Consider the following 18,573-nt stretch of genomic DNA (forward strand, 5'->3'; position numbering starts at 1 on the left):
TCTTTTTTTTTTTTTTCTTATTGACTCTAGCAATAAAACCAGATTGGGTCTCCTGAACTGGAAAAAAATGCATAGTATTGACAGAAGTGTGAGGGCAGGAACAGGACCTAATACTTTTTCAGAGATCTCATGGTCTACAGCAGACATATATCAGGGGCACGTTAACCTGCTGTAACTAGAAATAACAAGGCCTTTGCTCCTGACAGGTGCTGCAGTGAGATTTACCAACAAGAGCAGAGAGATGGAAAAGGTCTCTGCTCGGCTGCGAGAGGAAGCCAAACTTCAGGCTGAGCTTTCAGACACGGGGGCTACTGTGAAGTGGATGAAGAATGGGAAAGAGCTCAAGGCCAGTGAAAAATATGAACTTCAAACCGTGGGGAAGAAGCACATCCTGAAAATTCGCAACACTGCAGCAGAGGACGCTGGAGTTTATGAGTGCATTTGTGAAGGGGATAAAATGCTCTATCAGCTTTCGGTGAAAGGTATGTGACTGCCTGGGCTGCTTTGTATTAATGGCCTGCTCCTGCCCTAAGCCAACAGAGCCATCAAGGGACAGAAAGGGAGTGCTCCAGAGGCAGTGAAGGGGGTTGTGGTAACTCCTCGTCAACATCTAGCATTGACCGTGTCGGTAGTCCCGGAGTAGGAGAACTTGGGAGTAAACTTGGCATCTAACGCTGTCTCAGTGGTAAGAGCTGTGCGTTCACTCAAATTGACATCTTGTTACTTCGTGAGATTGAATGGTGAGCGGTGGAAAGGTGCTCTTGTGATGAAGAAACTCAGCCACATGGGCAGGACATGATAGACCTGATCTCAGGTCTGCCCTATACTTGCTGGGTGAAATCAGACAAGTCACTGAAGAGCTAGTTCAGCTCTGATTAAAGTTCTGATGGTCCAAGATCATCTTGGCACTGTGGGATTTTTTTGTTGTTTGTTTTTTTTTTTATTTTCTGTCAATACTCTGGTGCACAAGAACAGAGCTTTCTAGGGCACATCGAATGGCTTCAACCATTGCTATTTTGCAAGGTATTCAGATGGAGGGCTGTATAGAACAAACAGAAAAATGTCGTTTTCCTTTAATATTTCTCATTTGTTAGATTTGAACCAGTACTGTTTTATAGCCAGTCTGTTGTTTGGCTGTTCTTGTTTTCATGGCAGTCCCTTCCTGATTGCTTGCTGCCTCGCTGGTGGGCACATCCACTCCCTGAGCAAGATGTGGAATCTTGAACCTTTACCCTGAAACCAACAGCGTTAAGACTCCCTCTTACAGTTAATTAGTTCGTAGGAGAGTTTCCTCTGCCTTCAGTGGGGTAAAGTTTTGGCTGAAAAGCCCCAGTGTATCCCCCAGACCATTACTCATGGGTATCATCTAGATGTCTATGAGGCTCAGAGTATAAAACCCGACTCCAGGACAGTCTAGCCTGTTGTCAGACATCATCTGGGGTGAGCTCTGTAGCTATTTTGCTTTGAACTGGCAAGTTCACTTTGTAAAGACATTTAATTTCTGTCTTCTGTCCCGTAACTCACCCCTCACCTTCTTCCCAGCAATGATCACGCTGCTTCTACGTTGAGTACGTATGAGGTGCTTCCTCATCTTATTCTGCTGGCTTCTCACCCTCCTTGTCTCTGTAGAAACAATAAAGCCCCAGAATAATGTGTGTTTTGCATCTGACAACTTCTTTGGTTGTTCTCAAAGAGCAAACTCAAGAGAGGCATTGGGAGCTGAAAAAAAAAAATTTAAAAATGTGACTACGTTTAAGGAGGGAGGAATTTGCTGTCTACATTTGGCAGCTGTTCTTAATTTTTATTTTCTTCTCTCTCTCTCTGCCTCTTTAACATAATTTTTCACATTGGCAGATCTACTCACAGATTTAATTGAATTAGCTGATGGATGTTTCCATGTGCTTCTCTCTATAATGTGACTATCAAATGAGTAATCGATGCTATTATTGTAAAATCTGTGTCGACAAGCTGTAACTTAAACATCTGCTGTTTGTAGCTTGATTCCTGGAGAATCAGCTTTGATAGATCTCATCCTTGTAGGATGAGGCTCACAAATGCTGTCCCAGTATTTTACCTTTTGGCATCACGGCCACCTATTTGTTCTTCCTGTAAATCAGGCACAGCTAGCTGGTGAATCATTTGATGCGCAGATCAGCTGTGTCTGGCATGTGGGAATCACGTGGCTGCCGAGAGGCCGCTGTCCCGAATCGCGGCCAGAGTGGTGTCAGTCGCTGGGCCTACTGCCCAAAAGAGCCCTTCTAGAAAACGCACTTGCCATTTCTCACTGCAGTCTTGCCACTGCCGTGACACTTCACGTGCCAGGCATCCTCTGACACATGACCTCCTGCGTTGACATGGGACATCTGAGAAGTCTCCTTCAGGGTGCTGCGGCTGTATTTTTCACTCTGGTTTTCTAAGGAAGTGAAAGGAAGTTCCCCACAAACCTTTTAACCTGGGGACCAAGGGCCAGCAATGCTGGTGGGGAAGTAGAGGTCTCAGCAGTGTTGGGTCCCTGCAGGCTTCATGGGCGTAGGTGGTTGGGTAGAGGAGGGGACTGCGGTGTTGTCGTACTGTAGGGAAAGCTCTACTGTTATGAGTCGTTAGAGAAACAAGTGGAAACGGAGGCTCCAAGAAAAAAAATCATTTAAAAAGAAGATTTTCCATGGTTTAAATGCTTCTGGTATAACTTCTTTACCTGCAGGTATTGTTTCTAATAAGCAGACTTAGTAAAGCCTAGAAAAAAGGGGCTGGTAGGGACTTGGAGAAGTCAAATGCAAGCTCCTGTCCCTGCCAGAAGCAGGTGATTCAACAGAATCCCTTGAGGACCAGAGCTAGAGAGGCACTTGGCTGCACCATCATGTCCTTCCCTTCTCTTTCCCTGTTTATTTGCTGGTTGGGTATTTCTTAGTCTGAGACTGGGGGAGATCTGGGACTGGGGTTTTCTTTTCCTTTCTTACCTGTGTACTGCTTGGCGAGTCAATTCACTCTTCATTTTTAAGTCTCCAGACACTGCCATTGTACAAGCCAGTGAATATCTATTCCCTAATGAATAGTAATTAAAAGCATTAGCATAGACTTGGAGAAATGTAATATACTTAAAAGCAAGGAAACTAAATGCAAAATCCATCCTTGTGGGTAGGGTCTTTGAGCTAAAGAACTCCCGTGTGTTGCACGAGGACGGAGCACTGATAATAAAACCGTGGGAGCAAAAGTCAAGAGAGGGTCACGCTTAGCTGGTCCAGACCATGGGCTGTAACTGCCTGTTACAGAATCAGCAGTGAAAGCTAATAACTGCTTTTGCCAGGCATTCTGCGGAGCATTGGTAATTCGTGTTGTGCAAGCATGTTCTTGAAAGTAAGAAAAAAAACCGCATGCATAATTAGGGCTTTGATTTTCGTAGCTTTGACTGCCCAGTCTCCACAAAGTGACTTGGTGGCATGTGTTGTTTTAAAACAATACGTTAAAAAGATATATGAAAATTAATTCAATTATTTAGAGTAAAATAAGACTGCGGTTTCAGGCTCATATTTTTAGCTAAGATACTGGTGGATTTTTGAATCTTTGCTTCGAGGCAATTGGTGACTCAATTATTCCACTGTTTGTTAGTATGGTGCCAGATTTATTATTTGTCTTCTATGCTCTGGTTAATTTCCAGGAAGAAATTTATTTTAATTTCAGTCCTGTGTGATATCTGTATAGATTTTTTAATGTAATATAATTTAATTTCTCTAGATTACATTTTAACCTTTTTTAGAGTTGCTCTATTTCCCAGGTGCTTACAATGCAATGACTGAATAACCCTCATTGCTTTCCGTCCTGTTTGCTTGTGTCATATCTTTCCTCACCTCTCGCAGATATTTTCTTGAAGCCCTATTGCCTAGGACTTCCTTTCCTGTTGGCTCAGTCTCCTGTGTTGTATATGCTCTAGTTTTCTGGATGTATGATAATCAGGTATATGGTTCATAAAGACTGGATTTTGTCTGCTTCTCCATTAGAATCTAGTAATTAGATCCATAACTGAACATGCGTATTTGGTCTTATGATAAATTAATACCTAATGTAGACGTAGGTGTTGTACATATTTACTGATGTCCACACAATTCTTTATCAACTCTATGTGTCTATGTCTTGTTTCAGCACTTGCAAACTTCATAAACAAAGAGAAAACTGGAGGAGTTATCAGGGCCATCTCTGGAAAACAGGCTGAATTTGTTTCTGAGACCTCTGAGGCCAACATCATGGTTAAGTGGTACAAGGACGGCAAAGAAATCACAGCCAGCAATAAATTCACCATGGAAGATAAAGGAAAACTGCATAAGCTTGTGGCTTCAGCTGTGACAAAAGAAGATGAAGGAATATACACATGCAAAATTGGAGACGACACTCTTATTTTTGATTTAAAAGTCTCAGGTAAGCTTGCGATGCAAATGTGGGTTCAAGGTCTGTGTTAGAGACACACGACTTGGTTCATTATATCTGTCTCACCTTGTAAATTGCCAGATTTTGGGGCCAAGATTGCACAGCACAATTTCAGAGATTCTGACCCTTACCATCGTCCTATGCAAATCCACAATATAGCACACAATATAACGATGCTGTTACGTACACAAGACAGCACAAGCTTTTGCTAGGGTTGGAGCCATGACTCAAACATCCCGCCGATTGAACAGGCTGAGAGCCACGTCTGTCCTTTATTCTTTTAGCTCAGGGATTGCCTCAGCACGTACATTGTCTTTGAACCTCCTGACCATGGTGGTCCTAAAGTCTTACTGTGAAAGTCCTGTGTCCTCCTTTGAGAAGTTTAACTCTTGATTTTGAGAGTTGAGAGGTTTCTGCTATTCCTAAAGGGCGCTGTGATCTCTGAGACATCTCCCTGCGGTACTGTAAGTGAAGACATTAGTTCATGGGACGTGTCCATCACCGTAAAGCACATGGCTGTCAGGTCAAGCCCAGAACAGAAATACTTGCCACTGACGCGTTCCAGTTCAGGATGGAGCCAAAGTATAAAATGACACAAGAATTTATCTGTGAAATTCAATGTCTGTGAAATTCAAGTGATTAATTTTGCATAGCCTGGTGAAAACCTTTCTTCTAAAAGTGGTTTACAGCCTTATGTCTGGAGCCCAGTCCTAAGTTACAAATTAAAACTCTGTTGAAAGCTTCACATGGTGTGTCTGCGTGCTGCAGTGCAATGGCATTTAGATGAAGAAACAACGGAATGCTTGTCACCTGTAACAGTACATCCATGTTATGGTGATGCTGTCCATCAACTCAAATCAGCAGAGCTGACTGATCTAGCACAGCACTGGACTTGAGGGATGGCTGCAGGGTTTACTGAACTAGAGGGATTGCTTCCAGTTTACAACTCAGGTATTCATGCTGCACCCTGCCTCCAGTTCCCTTTGGCCGAGAATCCAACATTATTCAATTTCACTTTGAGTGTAATTCGTAGTCCCTGTCTACACACATTGAAAAATTGGTTCTTCTAAATCAACCATTGGTTCTTCTAAAAGAACCAACCAGGCTCTGTCAGAACTGATCCCCAAAGGGCAATGTGTATCATCTGATTTGTACTATCTCATGAGACCTGCCTAAGATGGATTTTAAAAGTTTTCTTGAGCTGCCTTTGCCTCAGTATCAAATACAGAGGAAGCCTGCATGATTACTTGAGACTAGATGCTCAACTTTTTGATGACCTTGTGTAGCTTACGTGAATCTCGCTTGTAACTCCTATGACAAAATATCACACGCCTCAGACAAAGAAAACGGGTATCTGCTAAGTAATCTGTGTATCTCTGCGAACTTTTTGATGAACAAGGATTGGGTTAGCAAGGTCTTAGCTAGGGGAATTTCTACCTTGTTCAGCACAGCACCATTAAAGTTTTCCAGAGTGCTAAGAAGAAGCACTGCACAGTCAGGGGATGGTCTTAGCTCAGGGAAGTAATCTATCTATATGGTAATGAGTTACCCATCGTGAACTCCAGGACTCTGGAGGGACCTTCCTCCAAGGGTCCAGAGGAGGCCGCAAAGATGGTCAGAGGGCTGGAGCACCTCTCCTGTGAGGACAGGCTGAGAGAGCTGGGGCTGTTCAGCCTGGAGAAGAGGAGGCTCCGGGGAGACCTTAGAGCAGCCTTCCAGTGCCTAAAGGGGGCTCCAGGAAAGGTGGGGAGAGACTCTTCAGCAGGACCTGTTGTGACAGGACTGGGGGTGATGGTTTCAGAATAGAGGGAGGATAGATTTAGATTGGATATTAGGAAAAAAATTTTTACACTGAGGGCTGTAGAACACTGGAACAGGTTTCCCAGAGAGGTGGTGGATGCCTCATCCCTGGAAATGTTCAAGGCCAGGTTGGCCGGGGCTCTGAGCAACCCAATCTAGTCAAAGATGTCCCTGCTCCTTGCAGGGGGGTTGGACTAGATGACCTTTGAAGGTCCCTTCCCACCCAAACCGTTCTATGATTCTATGATTCCTTGGTCATCTATTTTTTTTTTAAATAGATCAGTCCTAATGATTATGATTTCTAATGAAATATTTGTTCTCTGATGCCACAGACGTGCCTGATATGAGTGCAGCATAGCAATTGTCCTTGGGATACTCAGTGACTGAAAGCAACAGTTGCTGCTAAAAGAAATGCAATACTAAGCTAAAGTTGGTTGTAACCAACAGCCATCAGCTCACTCTTCAGGCAAGAGCTGCCTTGATGGAATGAAGGGTATGAAATACCCAACATGCTCATCAAATATTGCTCGTTAGCTTAGGGACGGGGTGTGTCGGATAGGTTTGCTCACATTCTGCACACAAGGTGCCTGTGTCCACTTAGTTGCCTTCACTTTTACCTTTACAAATACACTTGCAAAAAAATCTGAGGGGATAAAAATATTGCGTACGTGACCCATGCTGTGTGCGTGTGTGTGCACGCGCAGCTCATATGTGTGGCTTCCAGTCTGTGCAGTCAACAGAGCCTGAGCTGAGGTGTCGAAGCAGGAACCTCTACTGCTTGAGCTGTATGAGTTGCGAGTTCTCTGCTGACGAATCAGTTTCAGCAGAAAGATGTGACACTCTTGGCTCATACGTTAACTTAGTCGTCTTGAAGGTGGAGAATATCGTATTGATGAGATTGTCCCATATGTACCTTGATCTGGTCTGGGGAAGAATTAGTCCAGTGGGACTGATATTATGAACATGGGGCTGCAGAAATGGGCTCAGAAACATGTAAAAGAAAGCTCCTCATCACTTCTCTAACGAGATTCTCTGAGGCGGTTTAGATCTTTTCAAAGCTGTCTGTGGACTCAGACGTCAATATATATTCCCTAGAGTTTGCCTGAAATCAGAAACAAGGAGCGGTGATTAAAGTGCCGGCAACTTGAGGGCATCTCAGCTTGATTTAGAAGATCCAGAAGGATGTAGGAGAGATGAACAGGATTGCACTGTAACTGAGGGCAATTATCTGAAGATTAGAGAAGGACTTTGCACCATCTGTCAGAAAGTGAAGCATCAACATTCATGTCTGTGATGAGACAGGAGCTGTGAATTAAAGCACACGTCAGGCTTTATGGTTTCATGGTGTTGGGCCAGGTTCTGCTCATGGTAATAGGAACTACCACGTCTGTGCTCTGTGAGAGCTTTCATGCCTGTCTTACGAAAGGGGAGCAGAAAATGAATGTATATTAATTAGGCGGATTTTGATTATGGATCCAGGAAGCCGTAGATCCATGTCTATCTAGAACTTAAGGCTAGTATTAGTGCCACGGTGTAGACCTAATAGGATGTCATGGTATAAAGAATTGATCTATACCCAGCTCCCAAACTGGAGACCGTTATGTACTAACTCTGTGGATAATTTAAAACTGGGACAGCGAGTTTTCCGGTAGAGATAGCGCTGTTGTGTCTCTGGAGGGCTTGCTCCCATAACCAGTTTATTGCCGTAACTGTTAACGATCTGTCGTAGTTACATTGCAATGGTACCATGCACACATGTGTACGTTTACATCTCCAGAGGTGAAACTTGATCACCCAAGTGTGTCTAGCAGTGAAATAATTATCAGTCGTATATCTTAACATTGTGCTGATAAGCCTGAATCAGGGCATAAACTACTTTCTCTTTTCAGATGAAGCTGTTAATTTTGTCAACAAGCCCAAAACGACTCCAGAAATATCAGTCAGTCCTTCTGAAAACCTTGAGCTGGTGTGTGAGGTGTCAGCTGCGAGCGGAGCCGTGGTATGGAAGAAGGATCAAACTGAGGTGAAGCAGGACCAGAGGACAACAGTCATCTCCCAGGGGACACACCGCAAGCTCATCATCAAGAAGGTGACGCAGCAAGACCAAGGGAGCTATACCTGCGAAACGAAGGATGATAGCACAACATTCCAAGTCAAAGTCAGAGGTGAGAAAAGGCTAGAAATGCCAAAGGAAAAGGAATATTCCATTTTTGGGTGGTATCTTACCTTCAGAGGATCATCTCAAAACCTCTCTGAAATATTTCAGCCATAGGTCTTGATTTTCAACCGTCTTATCAACATTTTATACACACACTTTTGCATCCATATCTAGTTGTAACCATGAAAGAATTATGGGCAAGAATGATAACTTCTGCACCTCTCACAATTAGCTGGTGTATCTGCAGAAAAACTCCTGCAGAATCACTGTGCAAGGCCGTAACAGAGGTGCAGGAGTGGAGAAAACGGAAGGGTGAGGTGTTTGAAGAGCTCTGAGTAGGGAAGACAACAGCAAAAAGCTATGTGTGACTATTGTGGCTTTCTTACAGCGACAGAAGACGTGTTTACAAACAAGGACAAGGTACAAAAGGAGGTGAAGGCTGTACTGACACAAAATGCCACACTGAGCTGTGAGGTGGCCCAGGAGAAGACCGATGTGAAATGGTACAAGGAGGGGAAACTGATCACCTCGAGCAAGAAGTTCAAGATGGAGTCAGAGGGCAAATCGCGTCGTCTGGTGGTGGGTCAGGTGGAGAAGAAAGATGCTGGGGAGTACAGCTGTGAGGCTGCTGGCCAGAAACTGACCTTCAAGATTGAAGTCACAGGTAAGAGAAGATTGTTTAGCCCATCATTCCTATTTCTGGAATATTTAGAAAATTAATATTATTCTATATCTCCTATGTAAAACATAAAATCTTCAAGACAGGGAGCTCCATCCTTGAAAAACTTCAGGAGTTACCCATCTGTGTAGGGACAAGAACATGAAAAGGAAAGTACTGATTGCACATCTCCATGCCCACGTGTTGGTGCAATCAGAACAACTCTGCAGCACAGCTGATTTTCAATGGATTGCAGAGCAGTAGAGTGTCTGCCCAATGTCTGCACTCACCAAAACAAAACACAAAAAACCTCAACACAAAGCAGTTTGCATGTCCTTCCAGTAGTTTTAGATGTGTATTCTCCAGTTAGAGGCTTGGTTTCCTGTGTTACCTGTGAGCCATGATAAAGAAATTGGGTAACAATCTTGGAGACACTCTGAATTTCTGTCTCTTCTCAGAGCCAGAAGTCGTGTTTACAAACAAGGAGAAGGTGCAGAAGGAGGTGAAAGCTGCACTATCAGAAAATGCCACACTGAGCTGTGAGGTGGCCCAGGAGAAGGCCGATGTGAAATGGTACAAGGAGGGGAAACTGATCACCTCAAGCAAGAAGTTCAAGGTGGAGTCGGAGGGCAAATTGCGTCGTCTGGTGGTGGGTCAGGTGGAGAAGAAAGATGCTGGGGAGTACAGCTGTGAGGCTGCTGGCCAGAAACTGACCTTCAAGCTTGTCGTCATAGGTGGGAGACATATTTAATTGCCTTTTCTTTGTGTCTAGGTGTTTTCTCCTAGAGAACATATTAGAAATGGTGTTAAAGTACTTTACAATGTTGGTCTGAGCTACCATTTCAGTGAGATTGTAGGTCTGGGCAGATCTACTTGTTACCTGTTGTTATCCTGACATCAGCTCTTCAAGTCCCTGGACATCTCTTTAAGCTCAGATAGTGAATTAAGTGTTTTGGTTAGCAGGCACTATGCAAAAGGACCAATTTGGTCCCCAGTATTGGTATTCCTCATCTCGTTTTTGCTGTTTATCCATGAAAGCAACTGTTTTCTTCCGTCTTTGTTTCAGCTTTTCTATACGCAATGTCCTCCCTCCCAAAACAGGGAATTGCTTCAATTGTTCCAGTTTGTCTGCGCAAAACACATATGCGAGCACAGCTTCATAACTCCATGCACCATGAAAATTTGTGGTTGATGAACAGAAATGGATACAGATATGTGCAACTTGATTTACACTTCGTATTTAACAGCCTTTCATCCAACTCATCCCCTGCCACTTCTTTCATCTGTCCTTGCCTACCCAACTGTGATTTGTAAAGCTCTGAGAAGTGATGCAAACACTTGTCTACCAAGTGATATTTAAACATCAGCATTTACAAGATCCCTGTTTTATTGTGGCTGCATTGAGAGTGTTTGGGAGTTGATGGCAGTGTATTGTCCTAAAAATTTTGTATCAGCTGCACTGCGCATATCTGTGATCTGCTGAATCCAAGGTGATGACTGTTCATTGTGATTTCTACATCTGTAATGACCAGTCATGATCCCAGGAATATTTAGTTGTATTTACATTTTTTCTCCTTAACAACATGATATGGAGCCTGAGGATTTAACATTGAGGCTGTTTCTTTCACTCTGACTACACTAGAGATTTCTTTGGTCTCAGTATAACTTGCAAGAGGTCCAGTAAATTTTATCTCAGGCTCCAGGCAGCCACGGACATGTCAGCGACATTCTGAGTGATCATTTCTGAATCAGATGATGAGAAAAGGTTTGGTTTTGTTTTGTTCATATTCATAAAGTTTCTCTGTCTTTGCAGCCAAGTGCCTCTCTGGTAACGCTATGGCTCTTGTCTTGCATTGCAAGCTGATCAGAACAGGGAATCTATTTTCTCCTCTGCTTTCTTATGGCATCAGACACACTGGGACCATAATGCTGGCAGAGGTCTGGCATTTTATCAGCTATGTAAAACAGCAACTGCTTTGGGAGTCTATTGACTTTCCTGCTCGCAGCCGTGCTGGAGACCCGATGTTCTTGCAGGGCACAGCTCGAGTGCTGTTGCCTTCTAAAGGTTGCAGTCTTTAGTGGTCTCCTGATGTCTTGGGGCATCCTGCTCCTTCCATCTTCTCTGTGCAATGTGCAACTGCCGCTATAGCATAAAGCTTTGCTGCTCCCCGTAGCGCGTACCGTAAGCCATCAGCTGTTATGTGTCCCCACTCTGTGTGGGATACGCAGAGTGTGACGTGGGGCAATTTCATCTTTTTTTTCCCTGAATAGTGTAGCTCATGTTTTTGGCTGAGGGAACTGCCAGTTTCAGTGAAGTGTGGGTTACAGTAAGGCTTTATTTGAGAGGCATCTTTCAGAGAAAACGCAACATGGACATTGATAGAAAAGCCACGGTTATAAACCAAGTTCATGCTCACCTGCTGAAACCAGTTCATGTATTCATATGTTTTCTGCAGAAGACACAGAAATTCAATACTTTTACATTCAAATTTCTCTAGCTGAGGGCTATTCTTAGCTGTCTGCCTCAGAAACCAAAGGTTTTCGGTTCTCTTTCAAACCGGATGACTTCATGGCTGCACAGGGTAATGTAACACCTTTCCTTCTCTGTCCTAAGCGGAGACTGCTTGCCTAGCTACCGTTGCTGTATTTCTCATGTGTACAACTGTAACACGACATGCAAGTCCAGCACTCACTGGAAAACGATCTAGTGTGAAAGTCAAGAGGGATTATGAGTACTCGGAGTGATTGCTTTAGAAATCCTCATCCTACAAGATTATCCCAAAGTGCAGTGGCTTTCTGGATCTTAATTTATCCTGTTACCATTGCACTCAGAGAGCTTTTCAGGGCTCCTGTGCTCCAAGGAACTTCTGGTAGCACAAAGCCTTCCGTGTTTAAGGACAACTTGAAGGTTAGATGCTCAGTGTTGAGTATTGGGATGCAGCTATAGCTTTTTTTGGCTTAACATAAAAAGAAGCAGATGCTGCACACCTTGGGACTGGGCTGGACCTGTAGCCAAAAGAGCAGATTCTGAAATCTCATTATTTCAAGATCTGTGGTATGCAGTGGGATCCTTGTTTGAAGTTGGCAAATGTTCCATGTCCTGAAAATGGTTTTCATCAGTTTCAGTGGAACTTCACTAACTAACTGCAGCTGAGGTTGGAAATGTCATCTGCATGAATACTTGTTTAAAATAAGTTTCTAAGGGAAATTACTGGCTAGTATAAATAACATAAGCTGATTAAGAGTTTTATTCACATTTCCTACGACTATAAAAATGGTTTCTATTAAAGGGCAAGAATGCAAAGAACAAGTGAGTAACCCGTCTGGAATATTCCTGCCCTGCTAACTTGAAATTTTAAAGACAGCACCCATTGACACAGGCTGGTTTGTAACTTGTTTGTTTAGTGCACCTTGCATATCCACAGTCCAAGCTGTAGATGGAAGTTGATATGTTTGTATTTTTGCAACCAGTTTTGAATGCGAACCATGGTGTTTGCTCGAGCTCTTTTTAGATCTCAAAATGCTGCTTAGTCTGCAGTGGGCTGACGTGTGCCTTTGAGGAGTTTTGCGTCACCCAGACCAGGCTCTGTTTGCTGCCTTGTTAATGACACCTTGACAACACCACCTCCTTACACCCCTTCTACAGCCAATATAAACAGAGGACCTCAGCTTTAGAGCACATAAGCTGAGTTCCTGCTTCTTCTCACTCCCCGCAGGATCTCTCTCTTTTCATGGACTGGGCAATATTGATGGCAAGCCTACGATGTGGCTTCCAGGATTGCATGTAGAGTCGTGGTCAGCAGTGTAGGAACTTGACCTGAACTTACCCCTACTCCTTACCCTCCCAGGCAGCTGCTGCCACTCATGGCACAAACATGACAGAGACCGTATGCAGGGGAGAAAGTCATCAAGGAGGAGTTAAGGATGGTGCTAGGAGGCTGCAGAGAGTGACTAGGGGAGAAAAGCAGTAGCACAGGTTATGGAAGAGGTTCACCATGACCAAGAGCCTCCCAGGTCACCTTTAACCAGGTAACCCAGATGCCTGAAACTGGGTCGATGAATTATCTTCCATGATTGCACTGCAACTGAAGGGCAATGGCAAACCCATACATTCGCTAGTTCAGCATTTATCTTTGGAGCTTGTGCTTCTGCAGCAATGAAATCACGGATTTCAACGCTCAGTAACGTACCTGGGGCCCAAATAGGCATGGGCTTCTAAAAGCTGGAGAGTTATTCCTCTGGGATGTTCATCATGTAGGCATACCAGAAATATTTTACACTTCTTGTGCAGTTATTTCTTAAGGCAGATCAGTAGAAAAAGACGTGGCAGCCCATTTACTCAGTGTCTATTTGTCCTCCTACATCTCAAATGTACACTAATATAAAAGGTAACAGTGACCACATCAGTTGTTGGTAAAAGGAGAACCAGGTAAAACAATCATTAAAGTAATCAGTAAAAGATGCAATTTATCAGTCAGTCCTACTTAGAATCACAGAATGGTTTGGGTTGGAAGAGACCTTCAAAGGTCATCTGGTCCAGCCCCCTGCAAGAAGCAGGGACATCTCCAACCGGATCAGGCTGCTCACAGCCCCGTCCAACCTGGCCTGGAACGTTTCCAGGGATGGGGCATCCACCGCCTCTCTGGGCAACTTGTTCCAGTGTTCCACCACCCTCATGGTAAAATGTTTTTTCCTAATATCTGATCTAAATCTAGCTCCCTCTATTTTAAAACCATTGCCCCTCATCCTATCACAACAGACCCTACTTAGCGAGGTGACAACTGAATCTTTCCAAAGCAAGTGCCTAACTAACTACTAATTGCACACAATATCCTTTTGATGCCAACTCCATGTATTGAGATGGAGGTTCTAAGTTGTACTGCAGGAGAAAGTAGTTCTAAAAGCTTCTTTCTTCTTACTTGTGTTAAGTGTTAAGAGAAAATTCGCTATGGCCATTTTTTTTTCTGAAAAAAGAAAACCCAGAGATTTCCAAGGAAAGAAAAGTATACCTCAAATTTTATAGGCCAGTCTTATTTATAATGTAGGCCAAGTACTTGTACATATAAATAACTGTATATATGTTATTTCTTTGGAATTGAGTTACAAAATACTTTCTGAACAACGTGCAATCTTGATCTAAAATACTGAGATGCTGGTAAATTCCTGTAAATAATGTGACGGTGAAGGTGGCAACTCATAATTGTACTTCATTTGGATAGTTCCAAATGTAGGGTGTAGAAATACCTTGAAGACACAAAGGGGGAAATTTAGCTTTGTCTTCATTATAAGAAATTTGAAAGTAAGGCAGTTGAGCCATTCCTGAAGAGTTGTCAGAGAGGTGTGGTAATTATATAGGCTGTGTTTTGAGGGTGCATTGTTCTGTGTGATTAAAGAAAACTGCAAAGCAATGTTACTTCCACGAAATGATCCTGTAGAGTAGCTACACAAAAATACATGTAATATGGTCTTGTTGCAAACTATTTATATCTTATGTATTTTTCCCTAATGTTTCCCTATTTCAGAGGCAGAAGATGCATTTGTCAACAAAGAGAAGGTGCAGAAAGACGTGAAAGCTGCACTGTCAGAAAATGCCACACTAAGCTGCGAGGTGGCCCAGGAGAAGACCGATGTGAAATGGTACAAGGAGGGGAAACTGATCACCTCGAGCAAGAAGTTCAAGGTGGAGTCGGAAGGCAAATCGCGTCGTCTGGTGGTGGGTCAGGTGGAGAAGAAAGATGCTGGAGAGTACAGCTGTGAGGCTGCTGGCCAGAAACTGACCTTCAAGATTGTCGTCACAGGTAGGAGATACGTTGGTTCTCATCACAGAAAGGTCCGTGAGTTCCCTTTACTACAGAGCAAAATAAATCACTCTGTAGGTTCCAGGGTTTGTGTAGCCTAGATCTTCATTGAGTATTGAGGCTGACTGAGCTACAGCTTGCATGCATCCACTGTCACGGATGCCTATAGCTTGATGTCTTTATCTGTGAGATAAATCGCACTCAACGGTCCTTGTGGTTTTCTAATTTTAGAGTAAAGTTAAACAAGTCTGCATATGCCGTTATGATTTATAGGGATAAATGTGGGGTCGGCTCCCAGGCGTGTAGGAAAATAGATCTGGAATCGTGCTCAAGAAGTTCGTAGAGTGGGTAAGGCTTACACTGCACTCCCAGTGCCAGATGAGATTTAGTTCTTATTTGTGCGTTATATTAAGGAACCAAAAGTCAGATTTCTTGTTCATCTGTGGGGATGGGAAGAATCTCAACTCCTGAGGCATTGGTTCATTTTGCTCAGAAGTGGCTGATGTGTTGTCCTCAGGCTGTACAGAGGGCCATGTCCTGCCTGAGTGTATCATAGCTGTGAGTGGGACCATTCCAAAACGACAGAGTTGTGGGGAGGTCTTGTAAGCAGGATTTTGCATTTCCTTGTGAACATTTTGGACAGCATCATCATACCTGTGACTTTTAAATTGCTTCTTCCACTCCACAGAAGCAGAAGATGCTTTCATCAACAAGGACAAGGTGAAGAAAGAGGTGAAAGCTGCACAATCAGAAAATGCCACGCTGAGCTGCGAGGTGGCCCAGGAGAAGACCGATGTGAAATGGTACAAGGAGGGGAAACTGATCACCTCGAGCAAGAAATTCAAGGTGGAGTCGGAAGGCAAATCGCGTCGTCTGGTGGTGGGTCAGGTGGAGAAGAAAGATGCTGGGGAGTACAGCTGTGAGGCTGCTGGCCAGAAACTGACCTTCAAGCTTGAAGTCACAGGTGAGGGCTTATCTGATTACATATTTTTTTTTGCTATAGCTGTAAAGAAGGTTTCCTAGTGACATAGATTTACTTCCAGCATTGGTCTATATGAATCTTCAACAGAATTTAAGTGGTTGTTTTAAAGTTCAGTATTGAGGGCTTGTGTTTGGATGCTTTGGGAAAGAGAAAAGTCCACTTAGGCTAGTGTTCTTTTCTTTCCCTGATTTTGACCAGGAATGGTTATTCAGGAAAAGGATGTAAGAAGATGACAAGTATACAACAATCCTTGCACTCTTTAGGAGTCTGTAGTTCCACTTTAAGAATCTGTAGTTTCCATCTCTGCTGGGACAGAGCTTTTCTGTCACGTCTATACAAGACAACTTTGCTGAGAGATGTTGCCAATATGAGGAGTTCCTCACTTCATGAGGAACTGCCCAACACGTGTTTTTGAGTGTGAGTTCGGATCAGTATCTAGTAGTTTGTGTGTGCTGGTGAATCATCAATGCGTACATTTCTGTCCTTGCTGCTAGTTATTTTTTGTGGAAAATGTTACCCAGTACTTCCCTTCTCATTGTCCTCGCTTCTGTTTTGCTTGAAAGTGTTATGAGGGAATACTACCTAAATTTGATGTAGATGTTTCTTTTCTGATTGTGGACCAGAACAAAACCTAGTGCATCCAATTAAAAGCATATCCCAGGAAGAGACATGGGACAATACAATTGGATTTGGTGCAAAGATTTGCTCGCTCTTTCTTCCAATGGATTCACCCAATGCTACAGTCTTACCATGTCTATTTACAAGCGTGTGCATCTACACGGCCTGGTGCACCAGTCACACCTCTGAGCTTTCTATTTTGGACCCACCTATGAATGTGGTGATGTATCTTCTGTGCTGGTTTGTGGCTGGCCTGCTCCCAGTGTGGCCTAAGTAAAAGCACGATATTACGGCATTGAGATTCACGTGACTGCCAGTTGCTGGTCTTGCTGAGGTACAAGCTCACTTGGGTTTCATTCTGCTTGCTCTGCCGCATCTGCATTCTGTGGTGTGTAGGGAGTGACTCTATGAGGAAACTGGAGATAAATTTTCTTCGTTCTCCTTTGTGTTTGGCAATTCTCCTTTGTGCCAGAAAAACTATGGTAATACTTATTCCGTGGCTCAGTTATGTGACTTTTTTTTTCTGCAGCTCTATGCAGGTTGTAGGATTAGTACAGGATGAGACTGAGACTGCAATTTTATTTCGAACAATTCATGCCTTTCGTAGCAGAAGCTGTTGGAAAAATTCTAGCAGATTATAAATGAAACTGTGAAAGGCAGAAATTAACAAAGGGTCTTATCGCACTGGTTGAAGGAAGAGGTTTTCTTAGCTTCTTGTGGAAGGATCTTCTCATCTGGGATCAGGAGAGCTTTGTCCACTGCTGGATGCAACAAGGCACTGAAGCGATCTCAGCAGTTGTTTGTGCTTGCAGCTTAGCCCAAAGGTCTGTCTCTGGGCAAGGAAAGCTGTTGACACAATAATGGAGGGTTGTGTGAGATTTTTGATGAAAACCCAAAGATTGGCCTGTGTTTAGGACTTCTGAGAAACAGCTATATTCATGAGAGAAAATCCCATGGCTTGGACACTGGGAAATAGCCTGCATTTTTTGGAAAATAGCACTGTCCTCTGCAGATTGACGTGGTGGGGACCTGACTATCACCAAAATTCTCTGCATCTCACATCCGCTCCATAAACAGGGATAAGAAGAATGTCCTACCTCGTGGAAGTGTTTTTCATATCACAGGCCGCGAGGCACTTGGTGCCATGGGAAAGGGGACAGGTGCTTTGTCTGTAAGATGTATATGACCGTTGACCAAGCCCATTGCTACCAAAGAGAGGCCGTTACCCAAATTTTGCAAATGGGTAAATACAAGAAAGGAGAGCCACTGAGAAATTTACTGGTCACTTTAAAGGCAGAAATGGTGGGAGCCATTTGGGTTCTCCTTCAAGACTGCTGAGAAAGTGCGTTGTAGAACCAGAACTGGAAAATGGATCTTCTGACCCTCTGTGCTTTAACTCTAGATCACTTTTTTTTTTTTCCCCCCACCTTGCTGTTGATTAATGATACAGCTGAGCAGGAGTGCCAACTAGGCTTTGTGTAAGAAGTACCATTCCCCTGAGGAAAATTCAGACTGAAAGCTGTCACTGAACTGAGTTGGCTAGGATGAAACACAACATGTGAGCTTAGGAGTCCCTCAGTCAACCTCCTTGTGTAACCTTCATTGCTTTATATCGAAGAGCAAAATGTCTAACTAGAATGAGGGCAAGAGCCCAAATGGTCAAATTAGCATGTAGGAGAACACTTTCTAGGAAGATTGGCTTGTTTTCTTTGGAAGTGTGATACAAAGAGCTCTGAAACATGAAACCCACACTCTTTGCATCACGGCCCCACTTCTTCCCTTGTCCACGTATATTTCTGGTGCTGGAGTATCCCTTGGTAGTTGTCTTAACTTCCTTCATGAGCTTGGATTCACCTTGACTTTTGGCAAATCTCGCTTTATCACTACAGTTCCTGACCTCAGAGAGACAGCTTTCCAGCAGGTTGTTCTTTTTTCCTTCTTTGTGCTTTGCCTTTTAAAGGAATTTAAAGGGCAGTTACATATTTTTTTAGCTGGCCTTGCTAATCTTTTCCTTCCTGCTTTTCCACTGGATGAGATGTAGATTCTGGACACTTTAGTGTGAAGATACCATGTCTCTCAAATTAAGTCTTGAACAAGTTGTTCATATTTTCTTCCTTTATCAGTCCTTGTAATTCATACA

General features: G+C 43.4%; 1 protein-coding gene across 1 annotated transcript in view; it reads left to right on the top strand.

Annotated features, from left to right (window-relative positions):
- The window catches only part of OBSCN (obscurin, cytoskeletal calmodulin and titin-interacting RhoGEF), a 193,346-nt gene that overhangs the window by 25,702 nt on the left and 149,071 nt on the right, over positions 1–18,573 (top strand). Inside the window, exons 7-13 of the mRNA XM_086741706.1 lie at positions 207–482; positions 4,138–4,410; positions 8,109–8,384; positions 8,766–9,041; positions 9,494–9,769; positions 14,558–14,833; positions 15,522–15,797. Of these exons, the coding sequence (XP_086597832.1) occupies positions 207–482; positions 4,138–4,410; positions 8,109–8,384; positions 8,766–9,041; positions 9,494–9,769; positions 14,558–14,833; positions 15,522–15,797 (1,929 nt within the window). The remainder of the gene's footprint in view (positions 1–206; positions 483–4,137; positions 4,411–8,108; positions 8,385–8,765; positions 9,042–9,493; positions 9,770–14,557; positions 14,834–15,521; positions 15,798–18,573) is intronic.

This window comes from Chlamydotis macqueenii, chromosome 2 (assembly GCF_036417535.1).
Source record: "Chlamydotis macqueenii isolate bChlMac1 chromosome 2, bChlMac1.mat, whole genome shotgun sequence".
NCBI lineage: Eukaryota > Metazoa > Chordata > Aves > Otidiformes > Otididae > Chlamydotis > Chlamydotis macqueenii.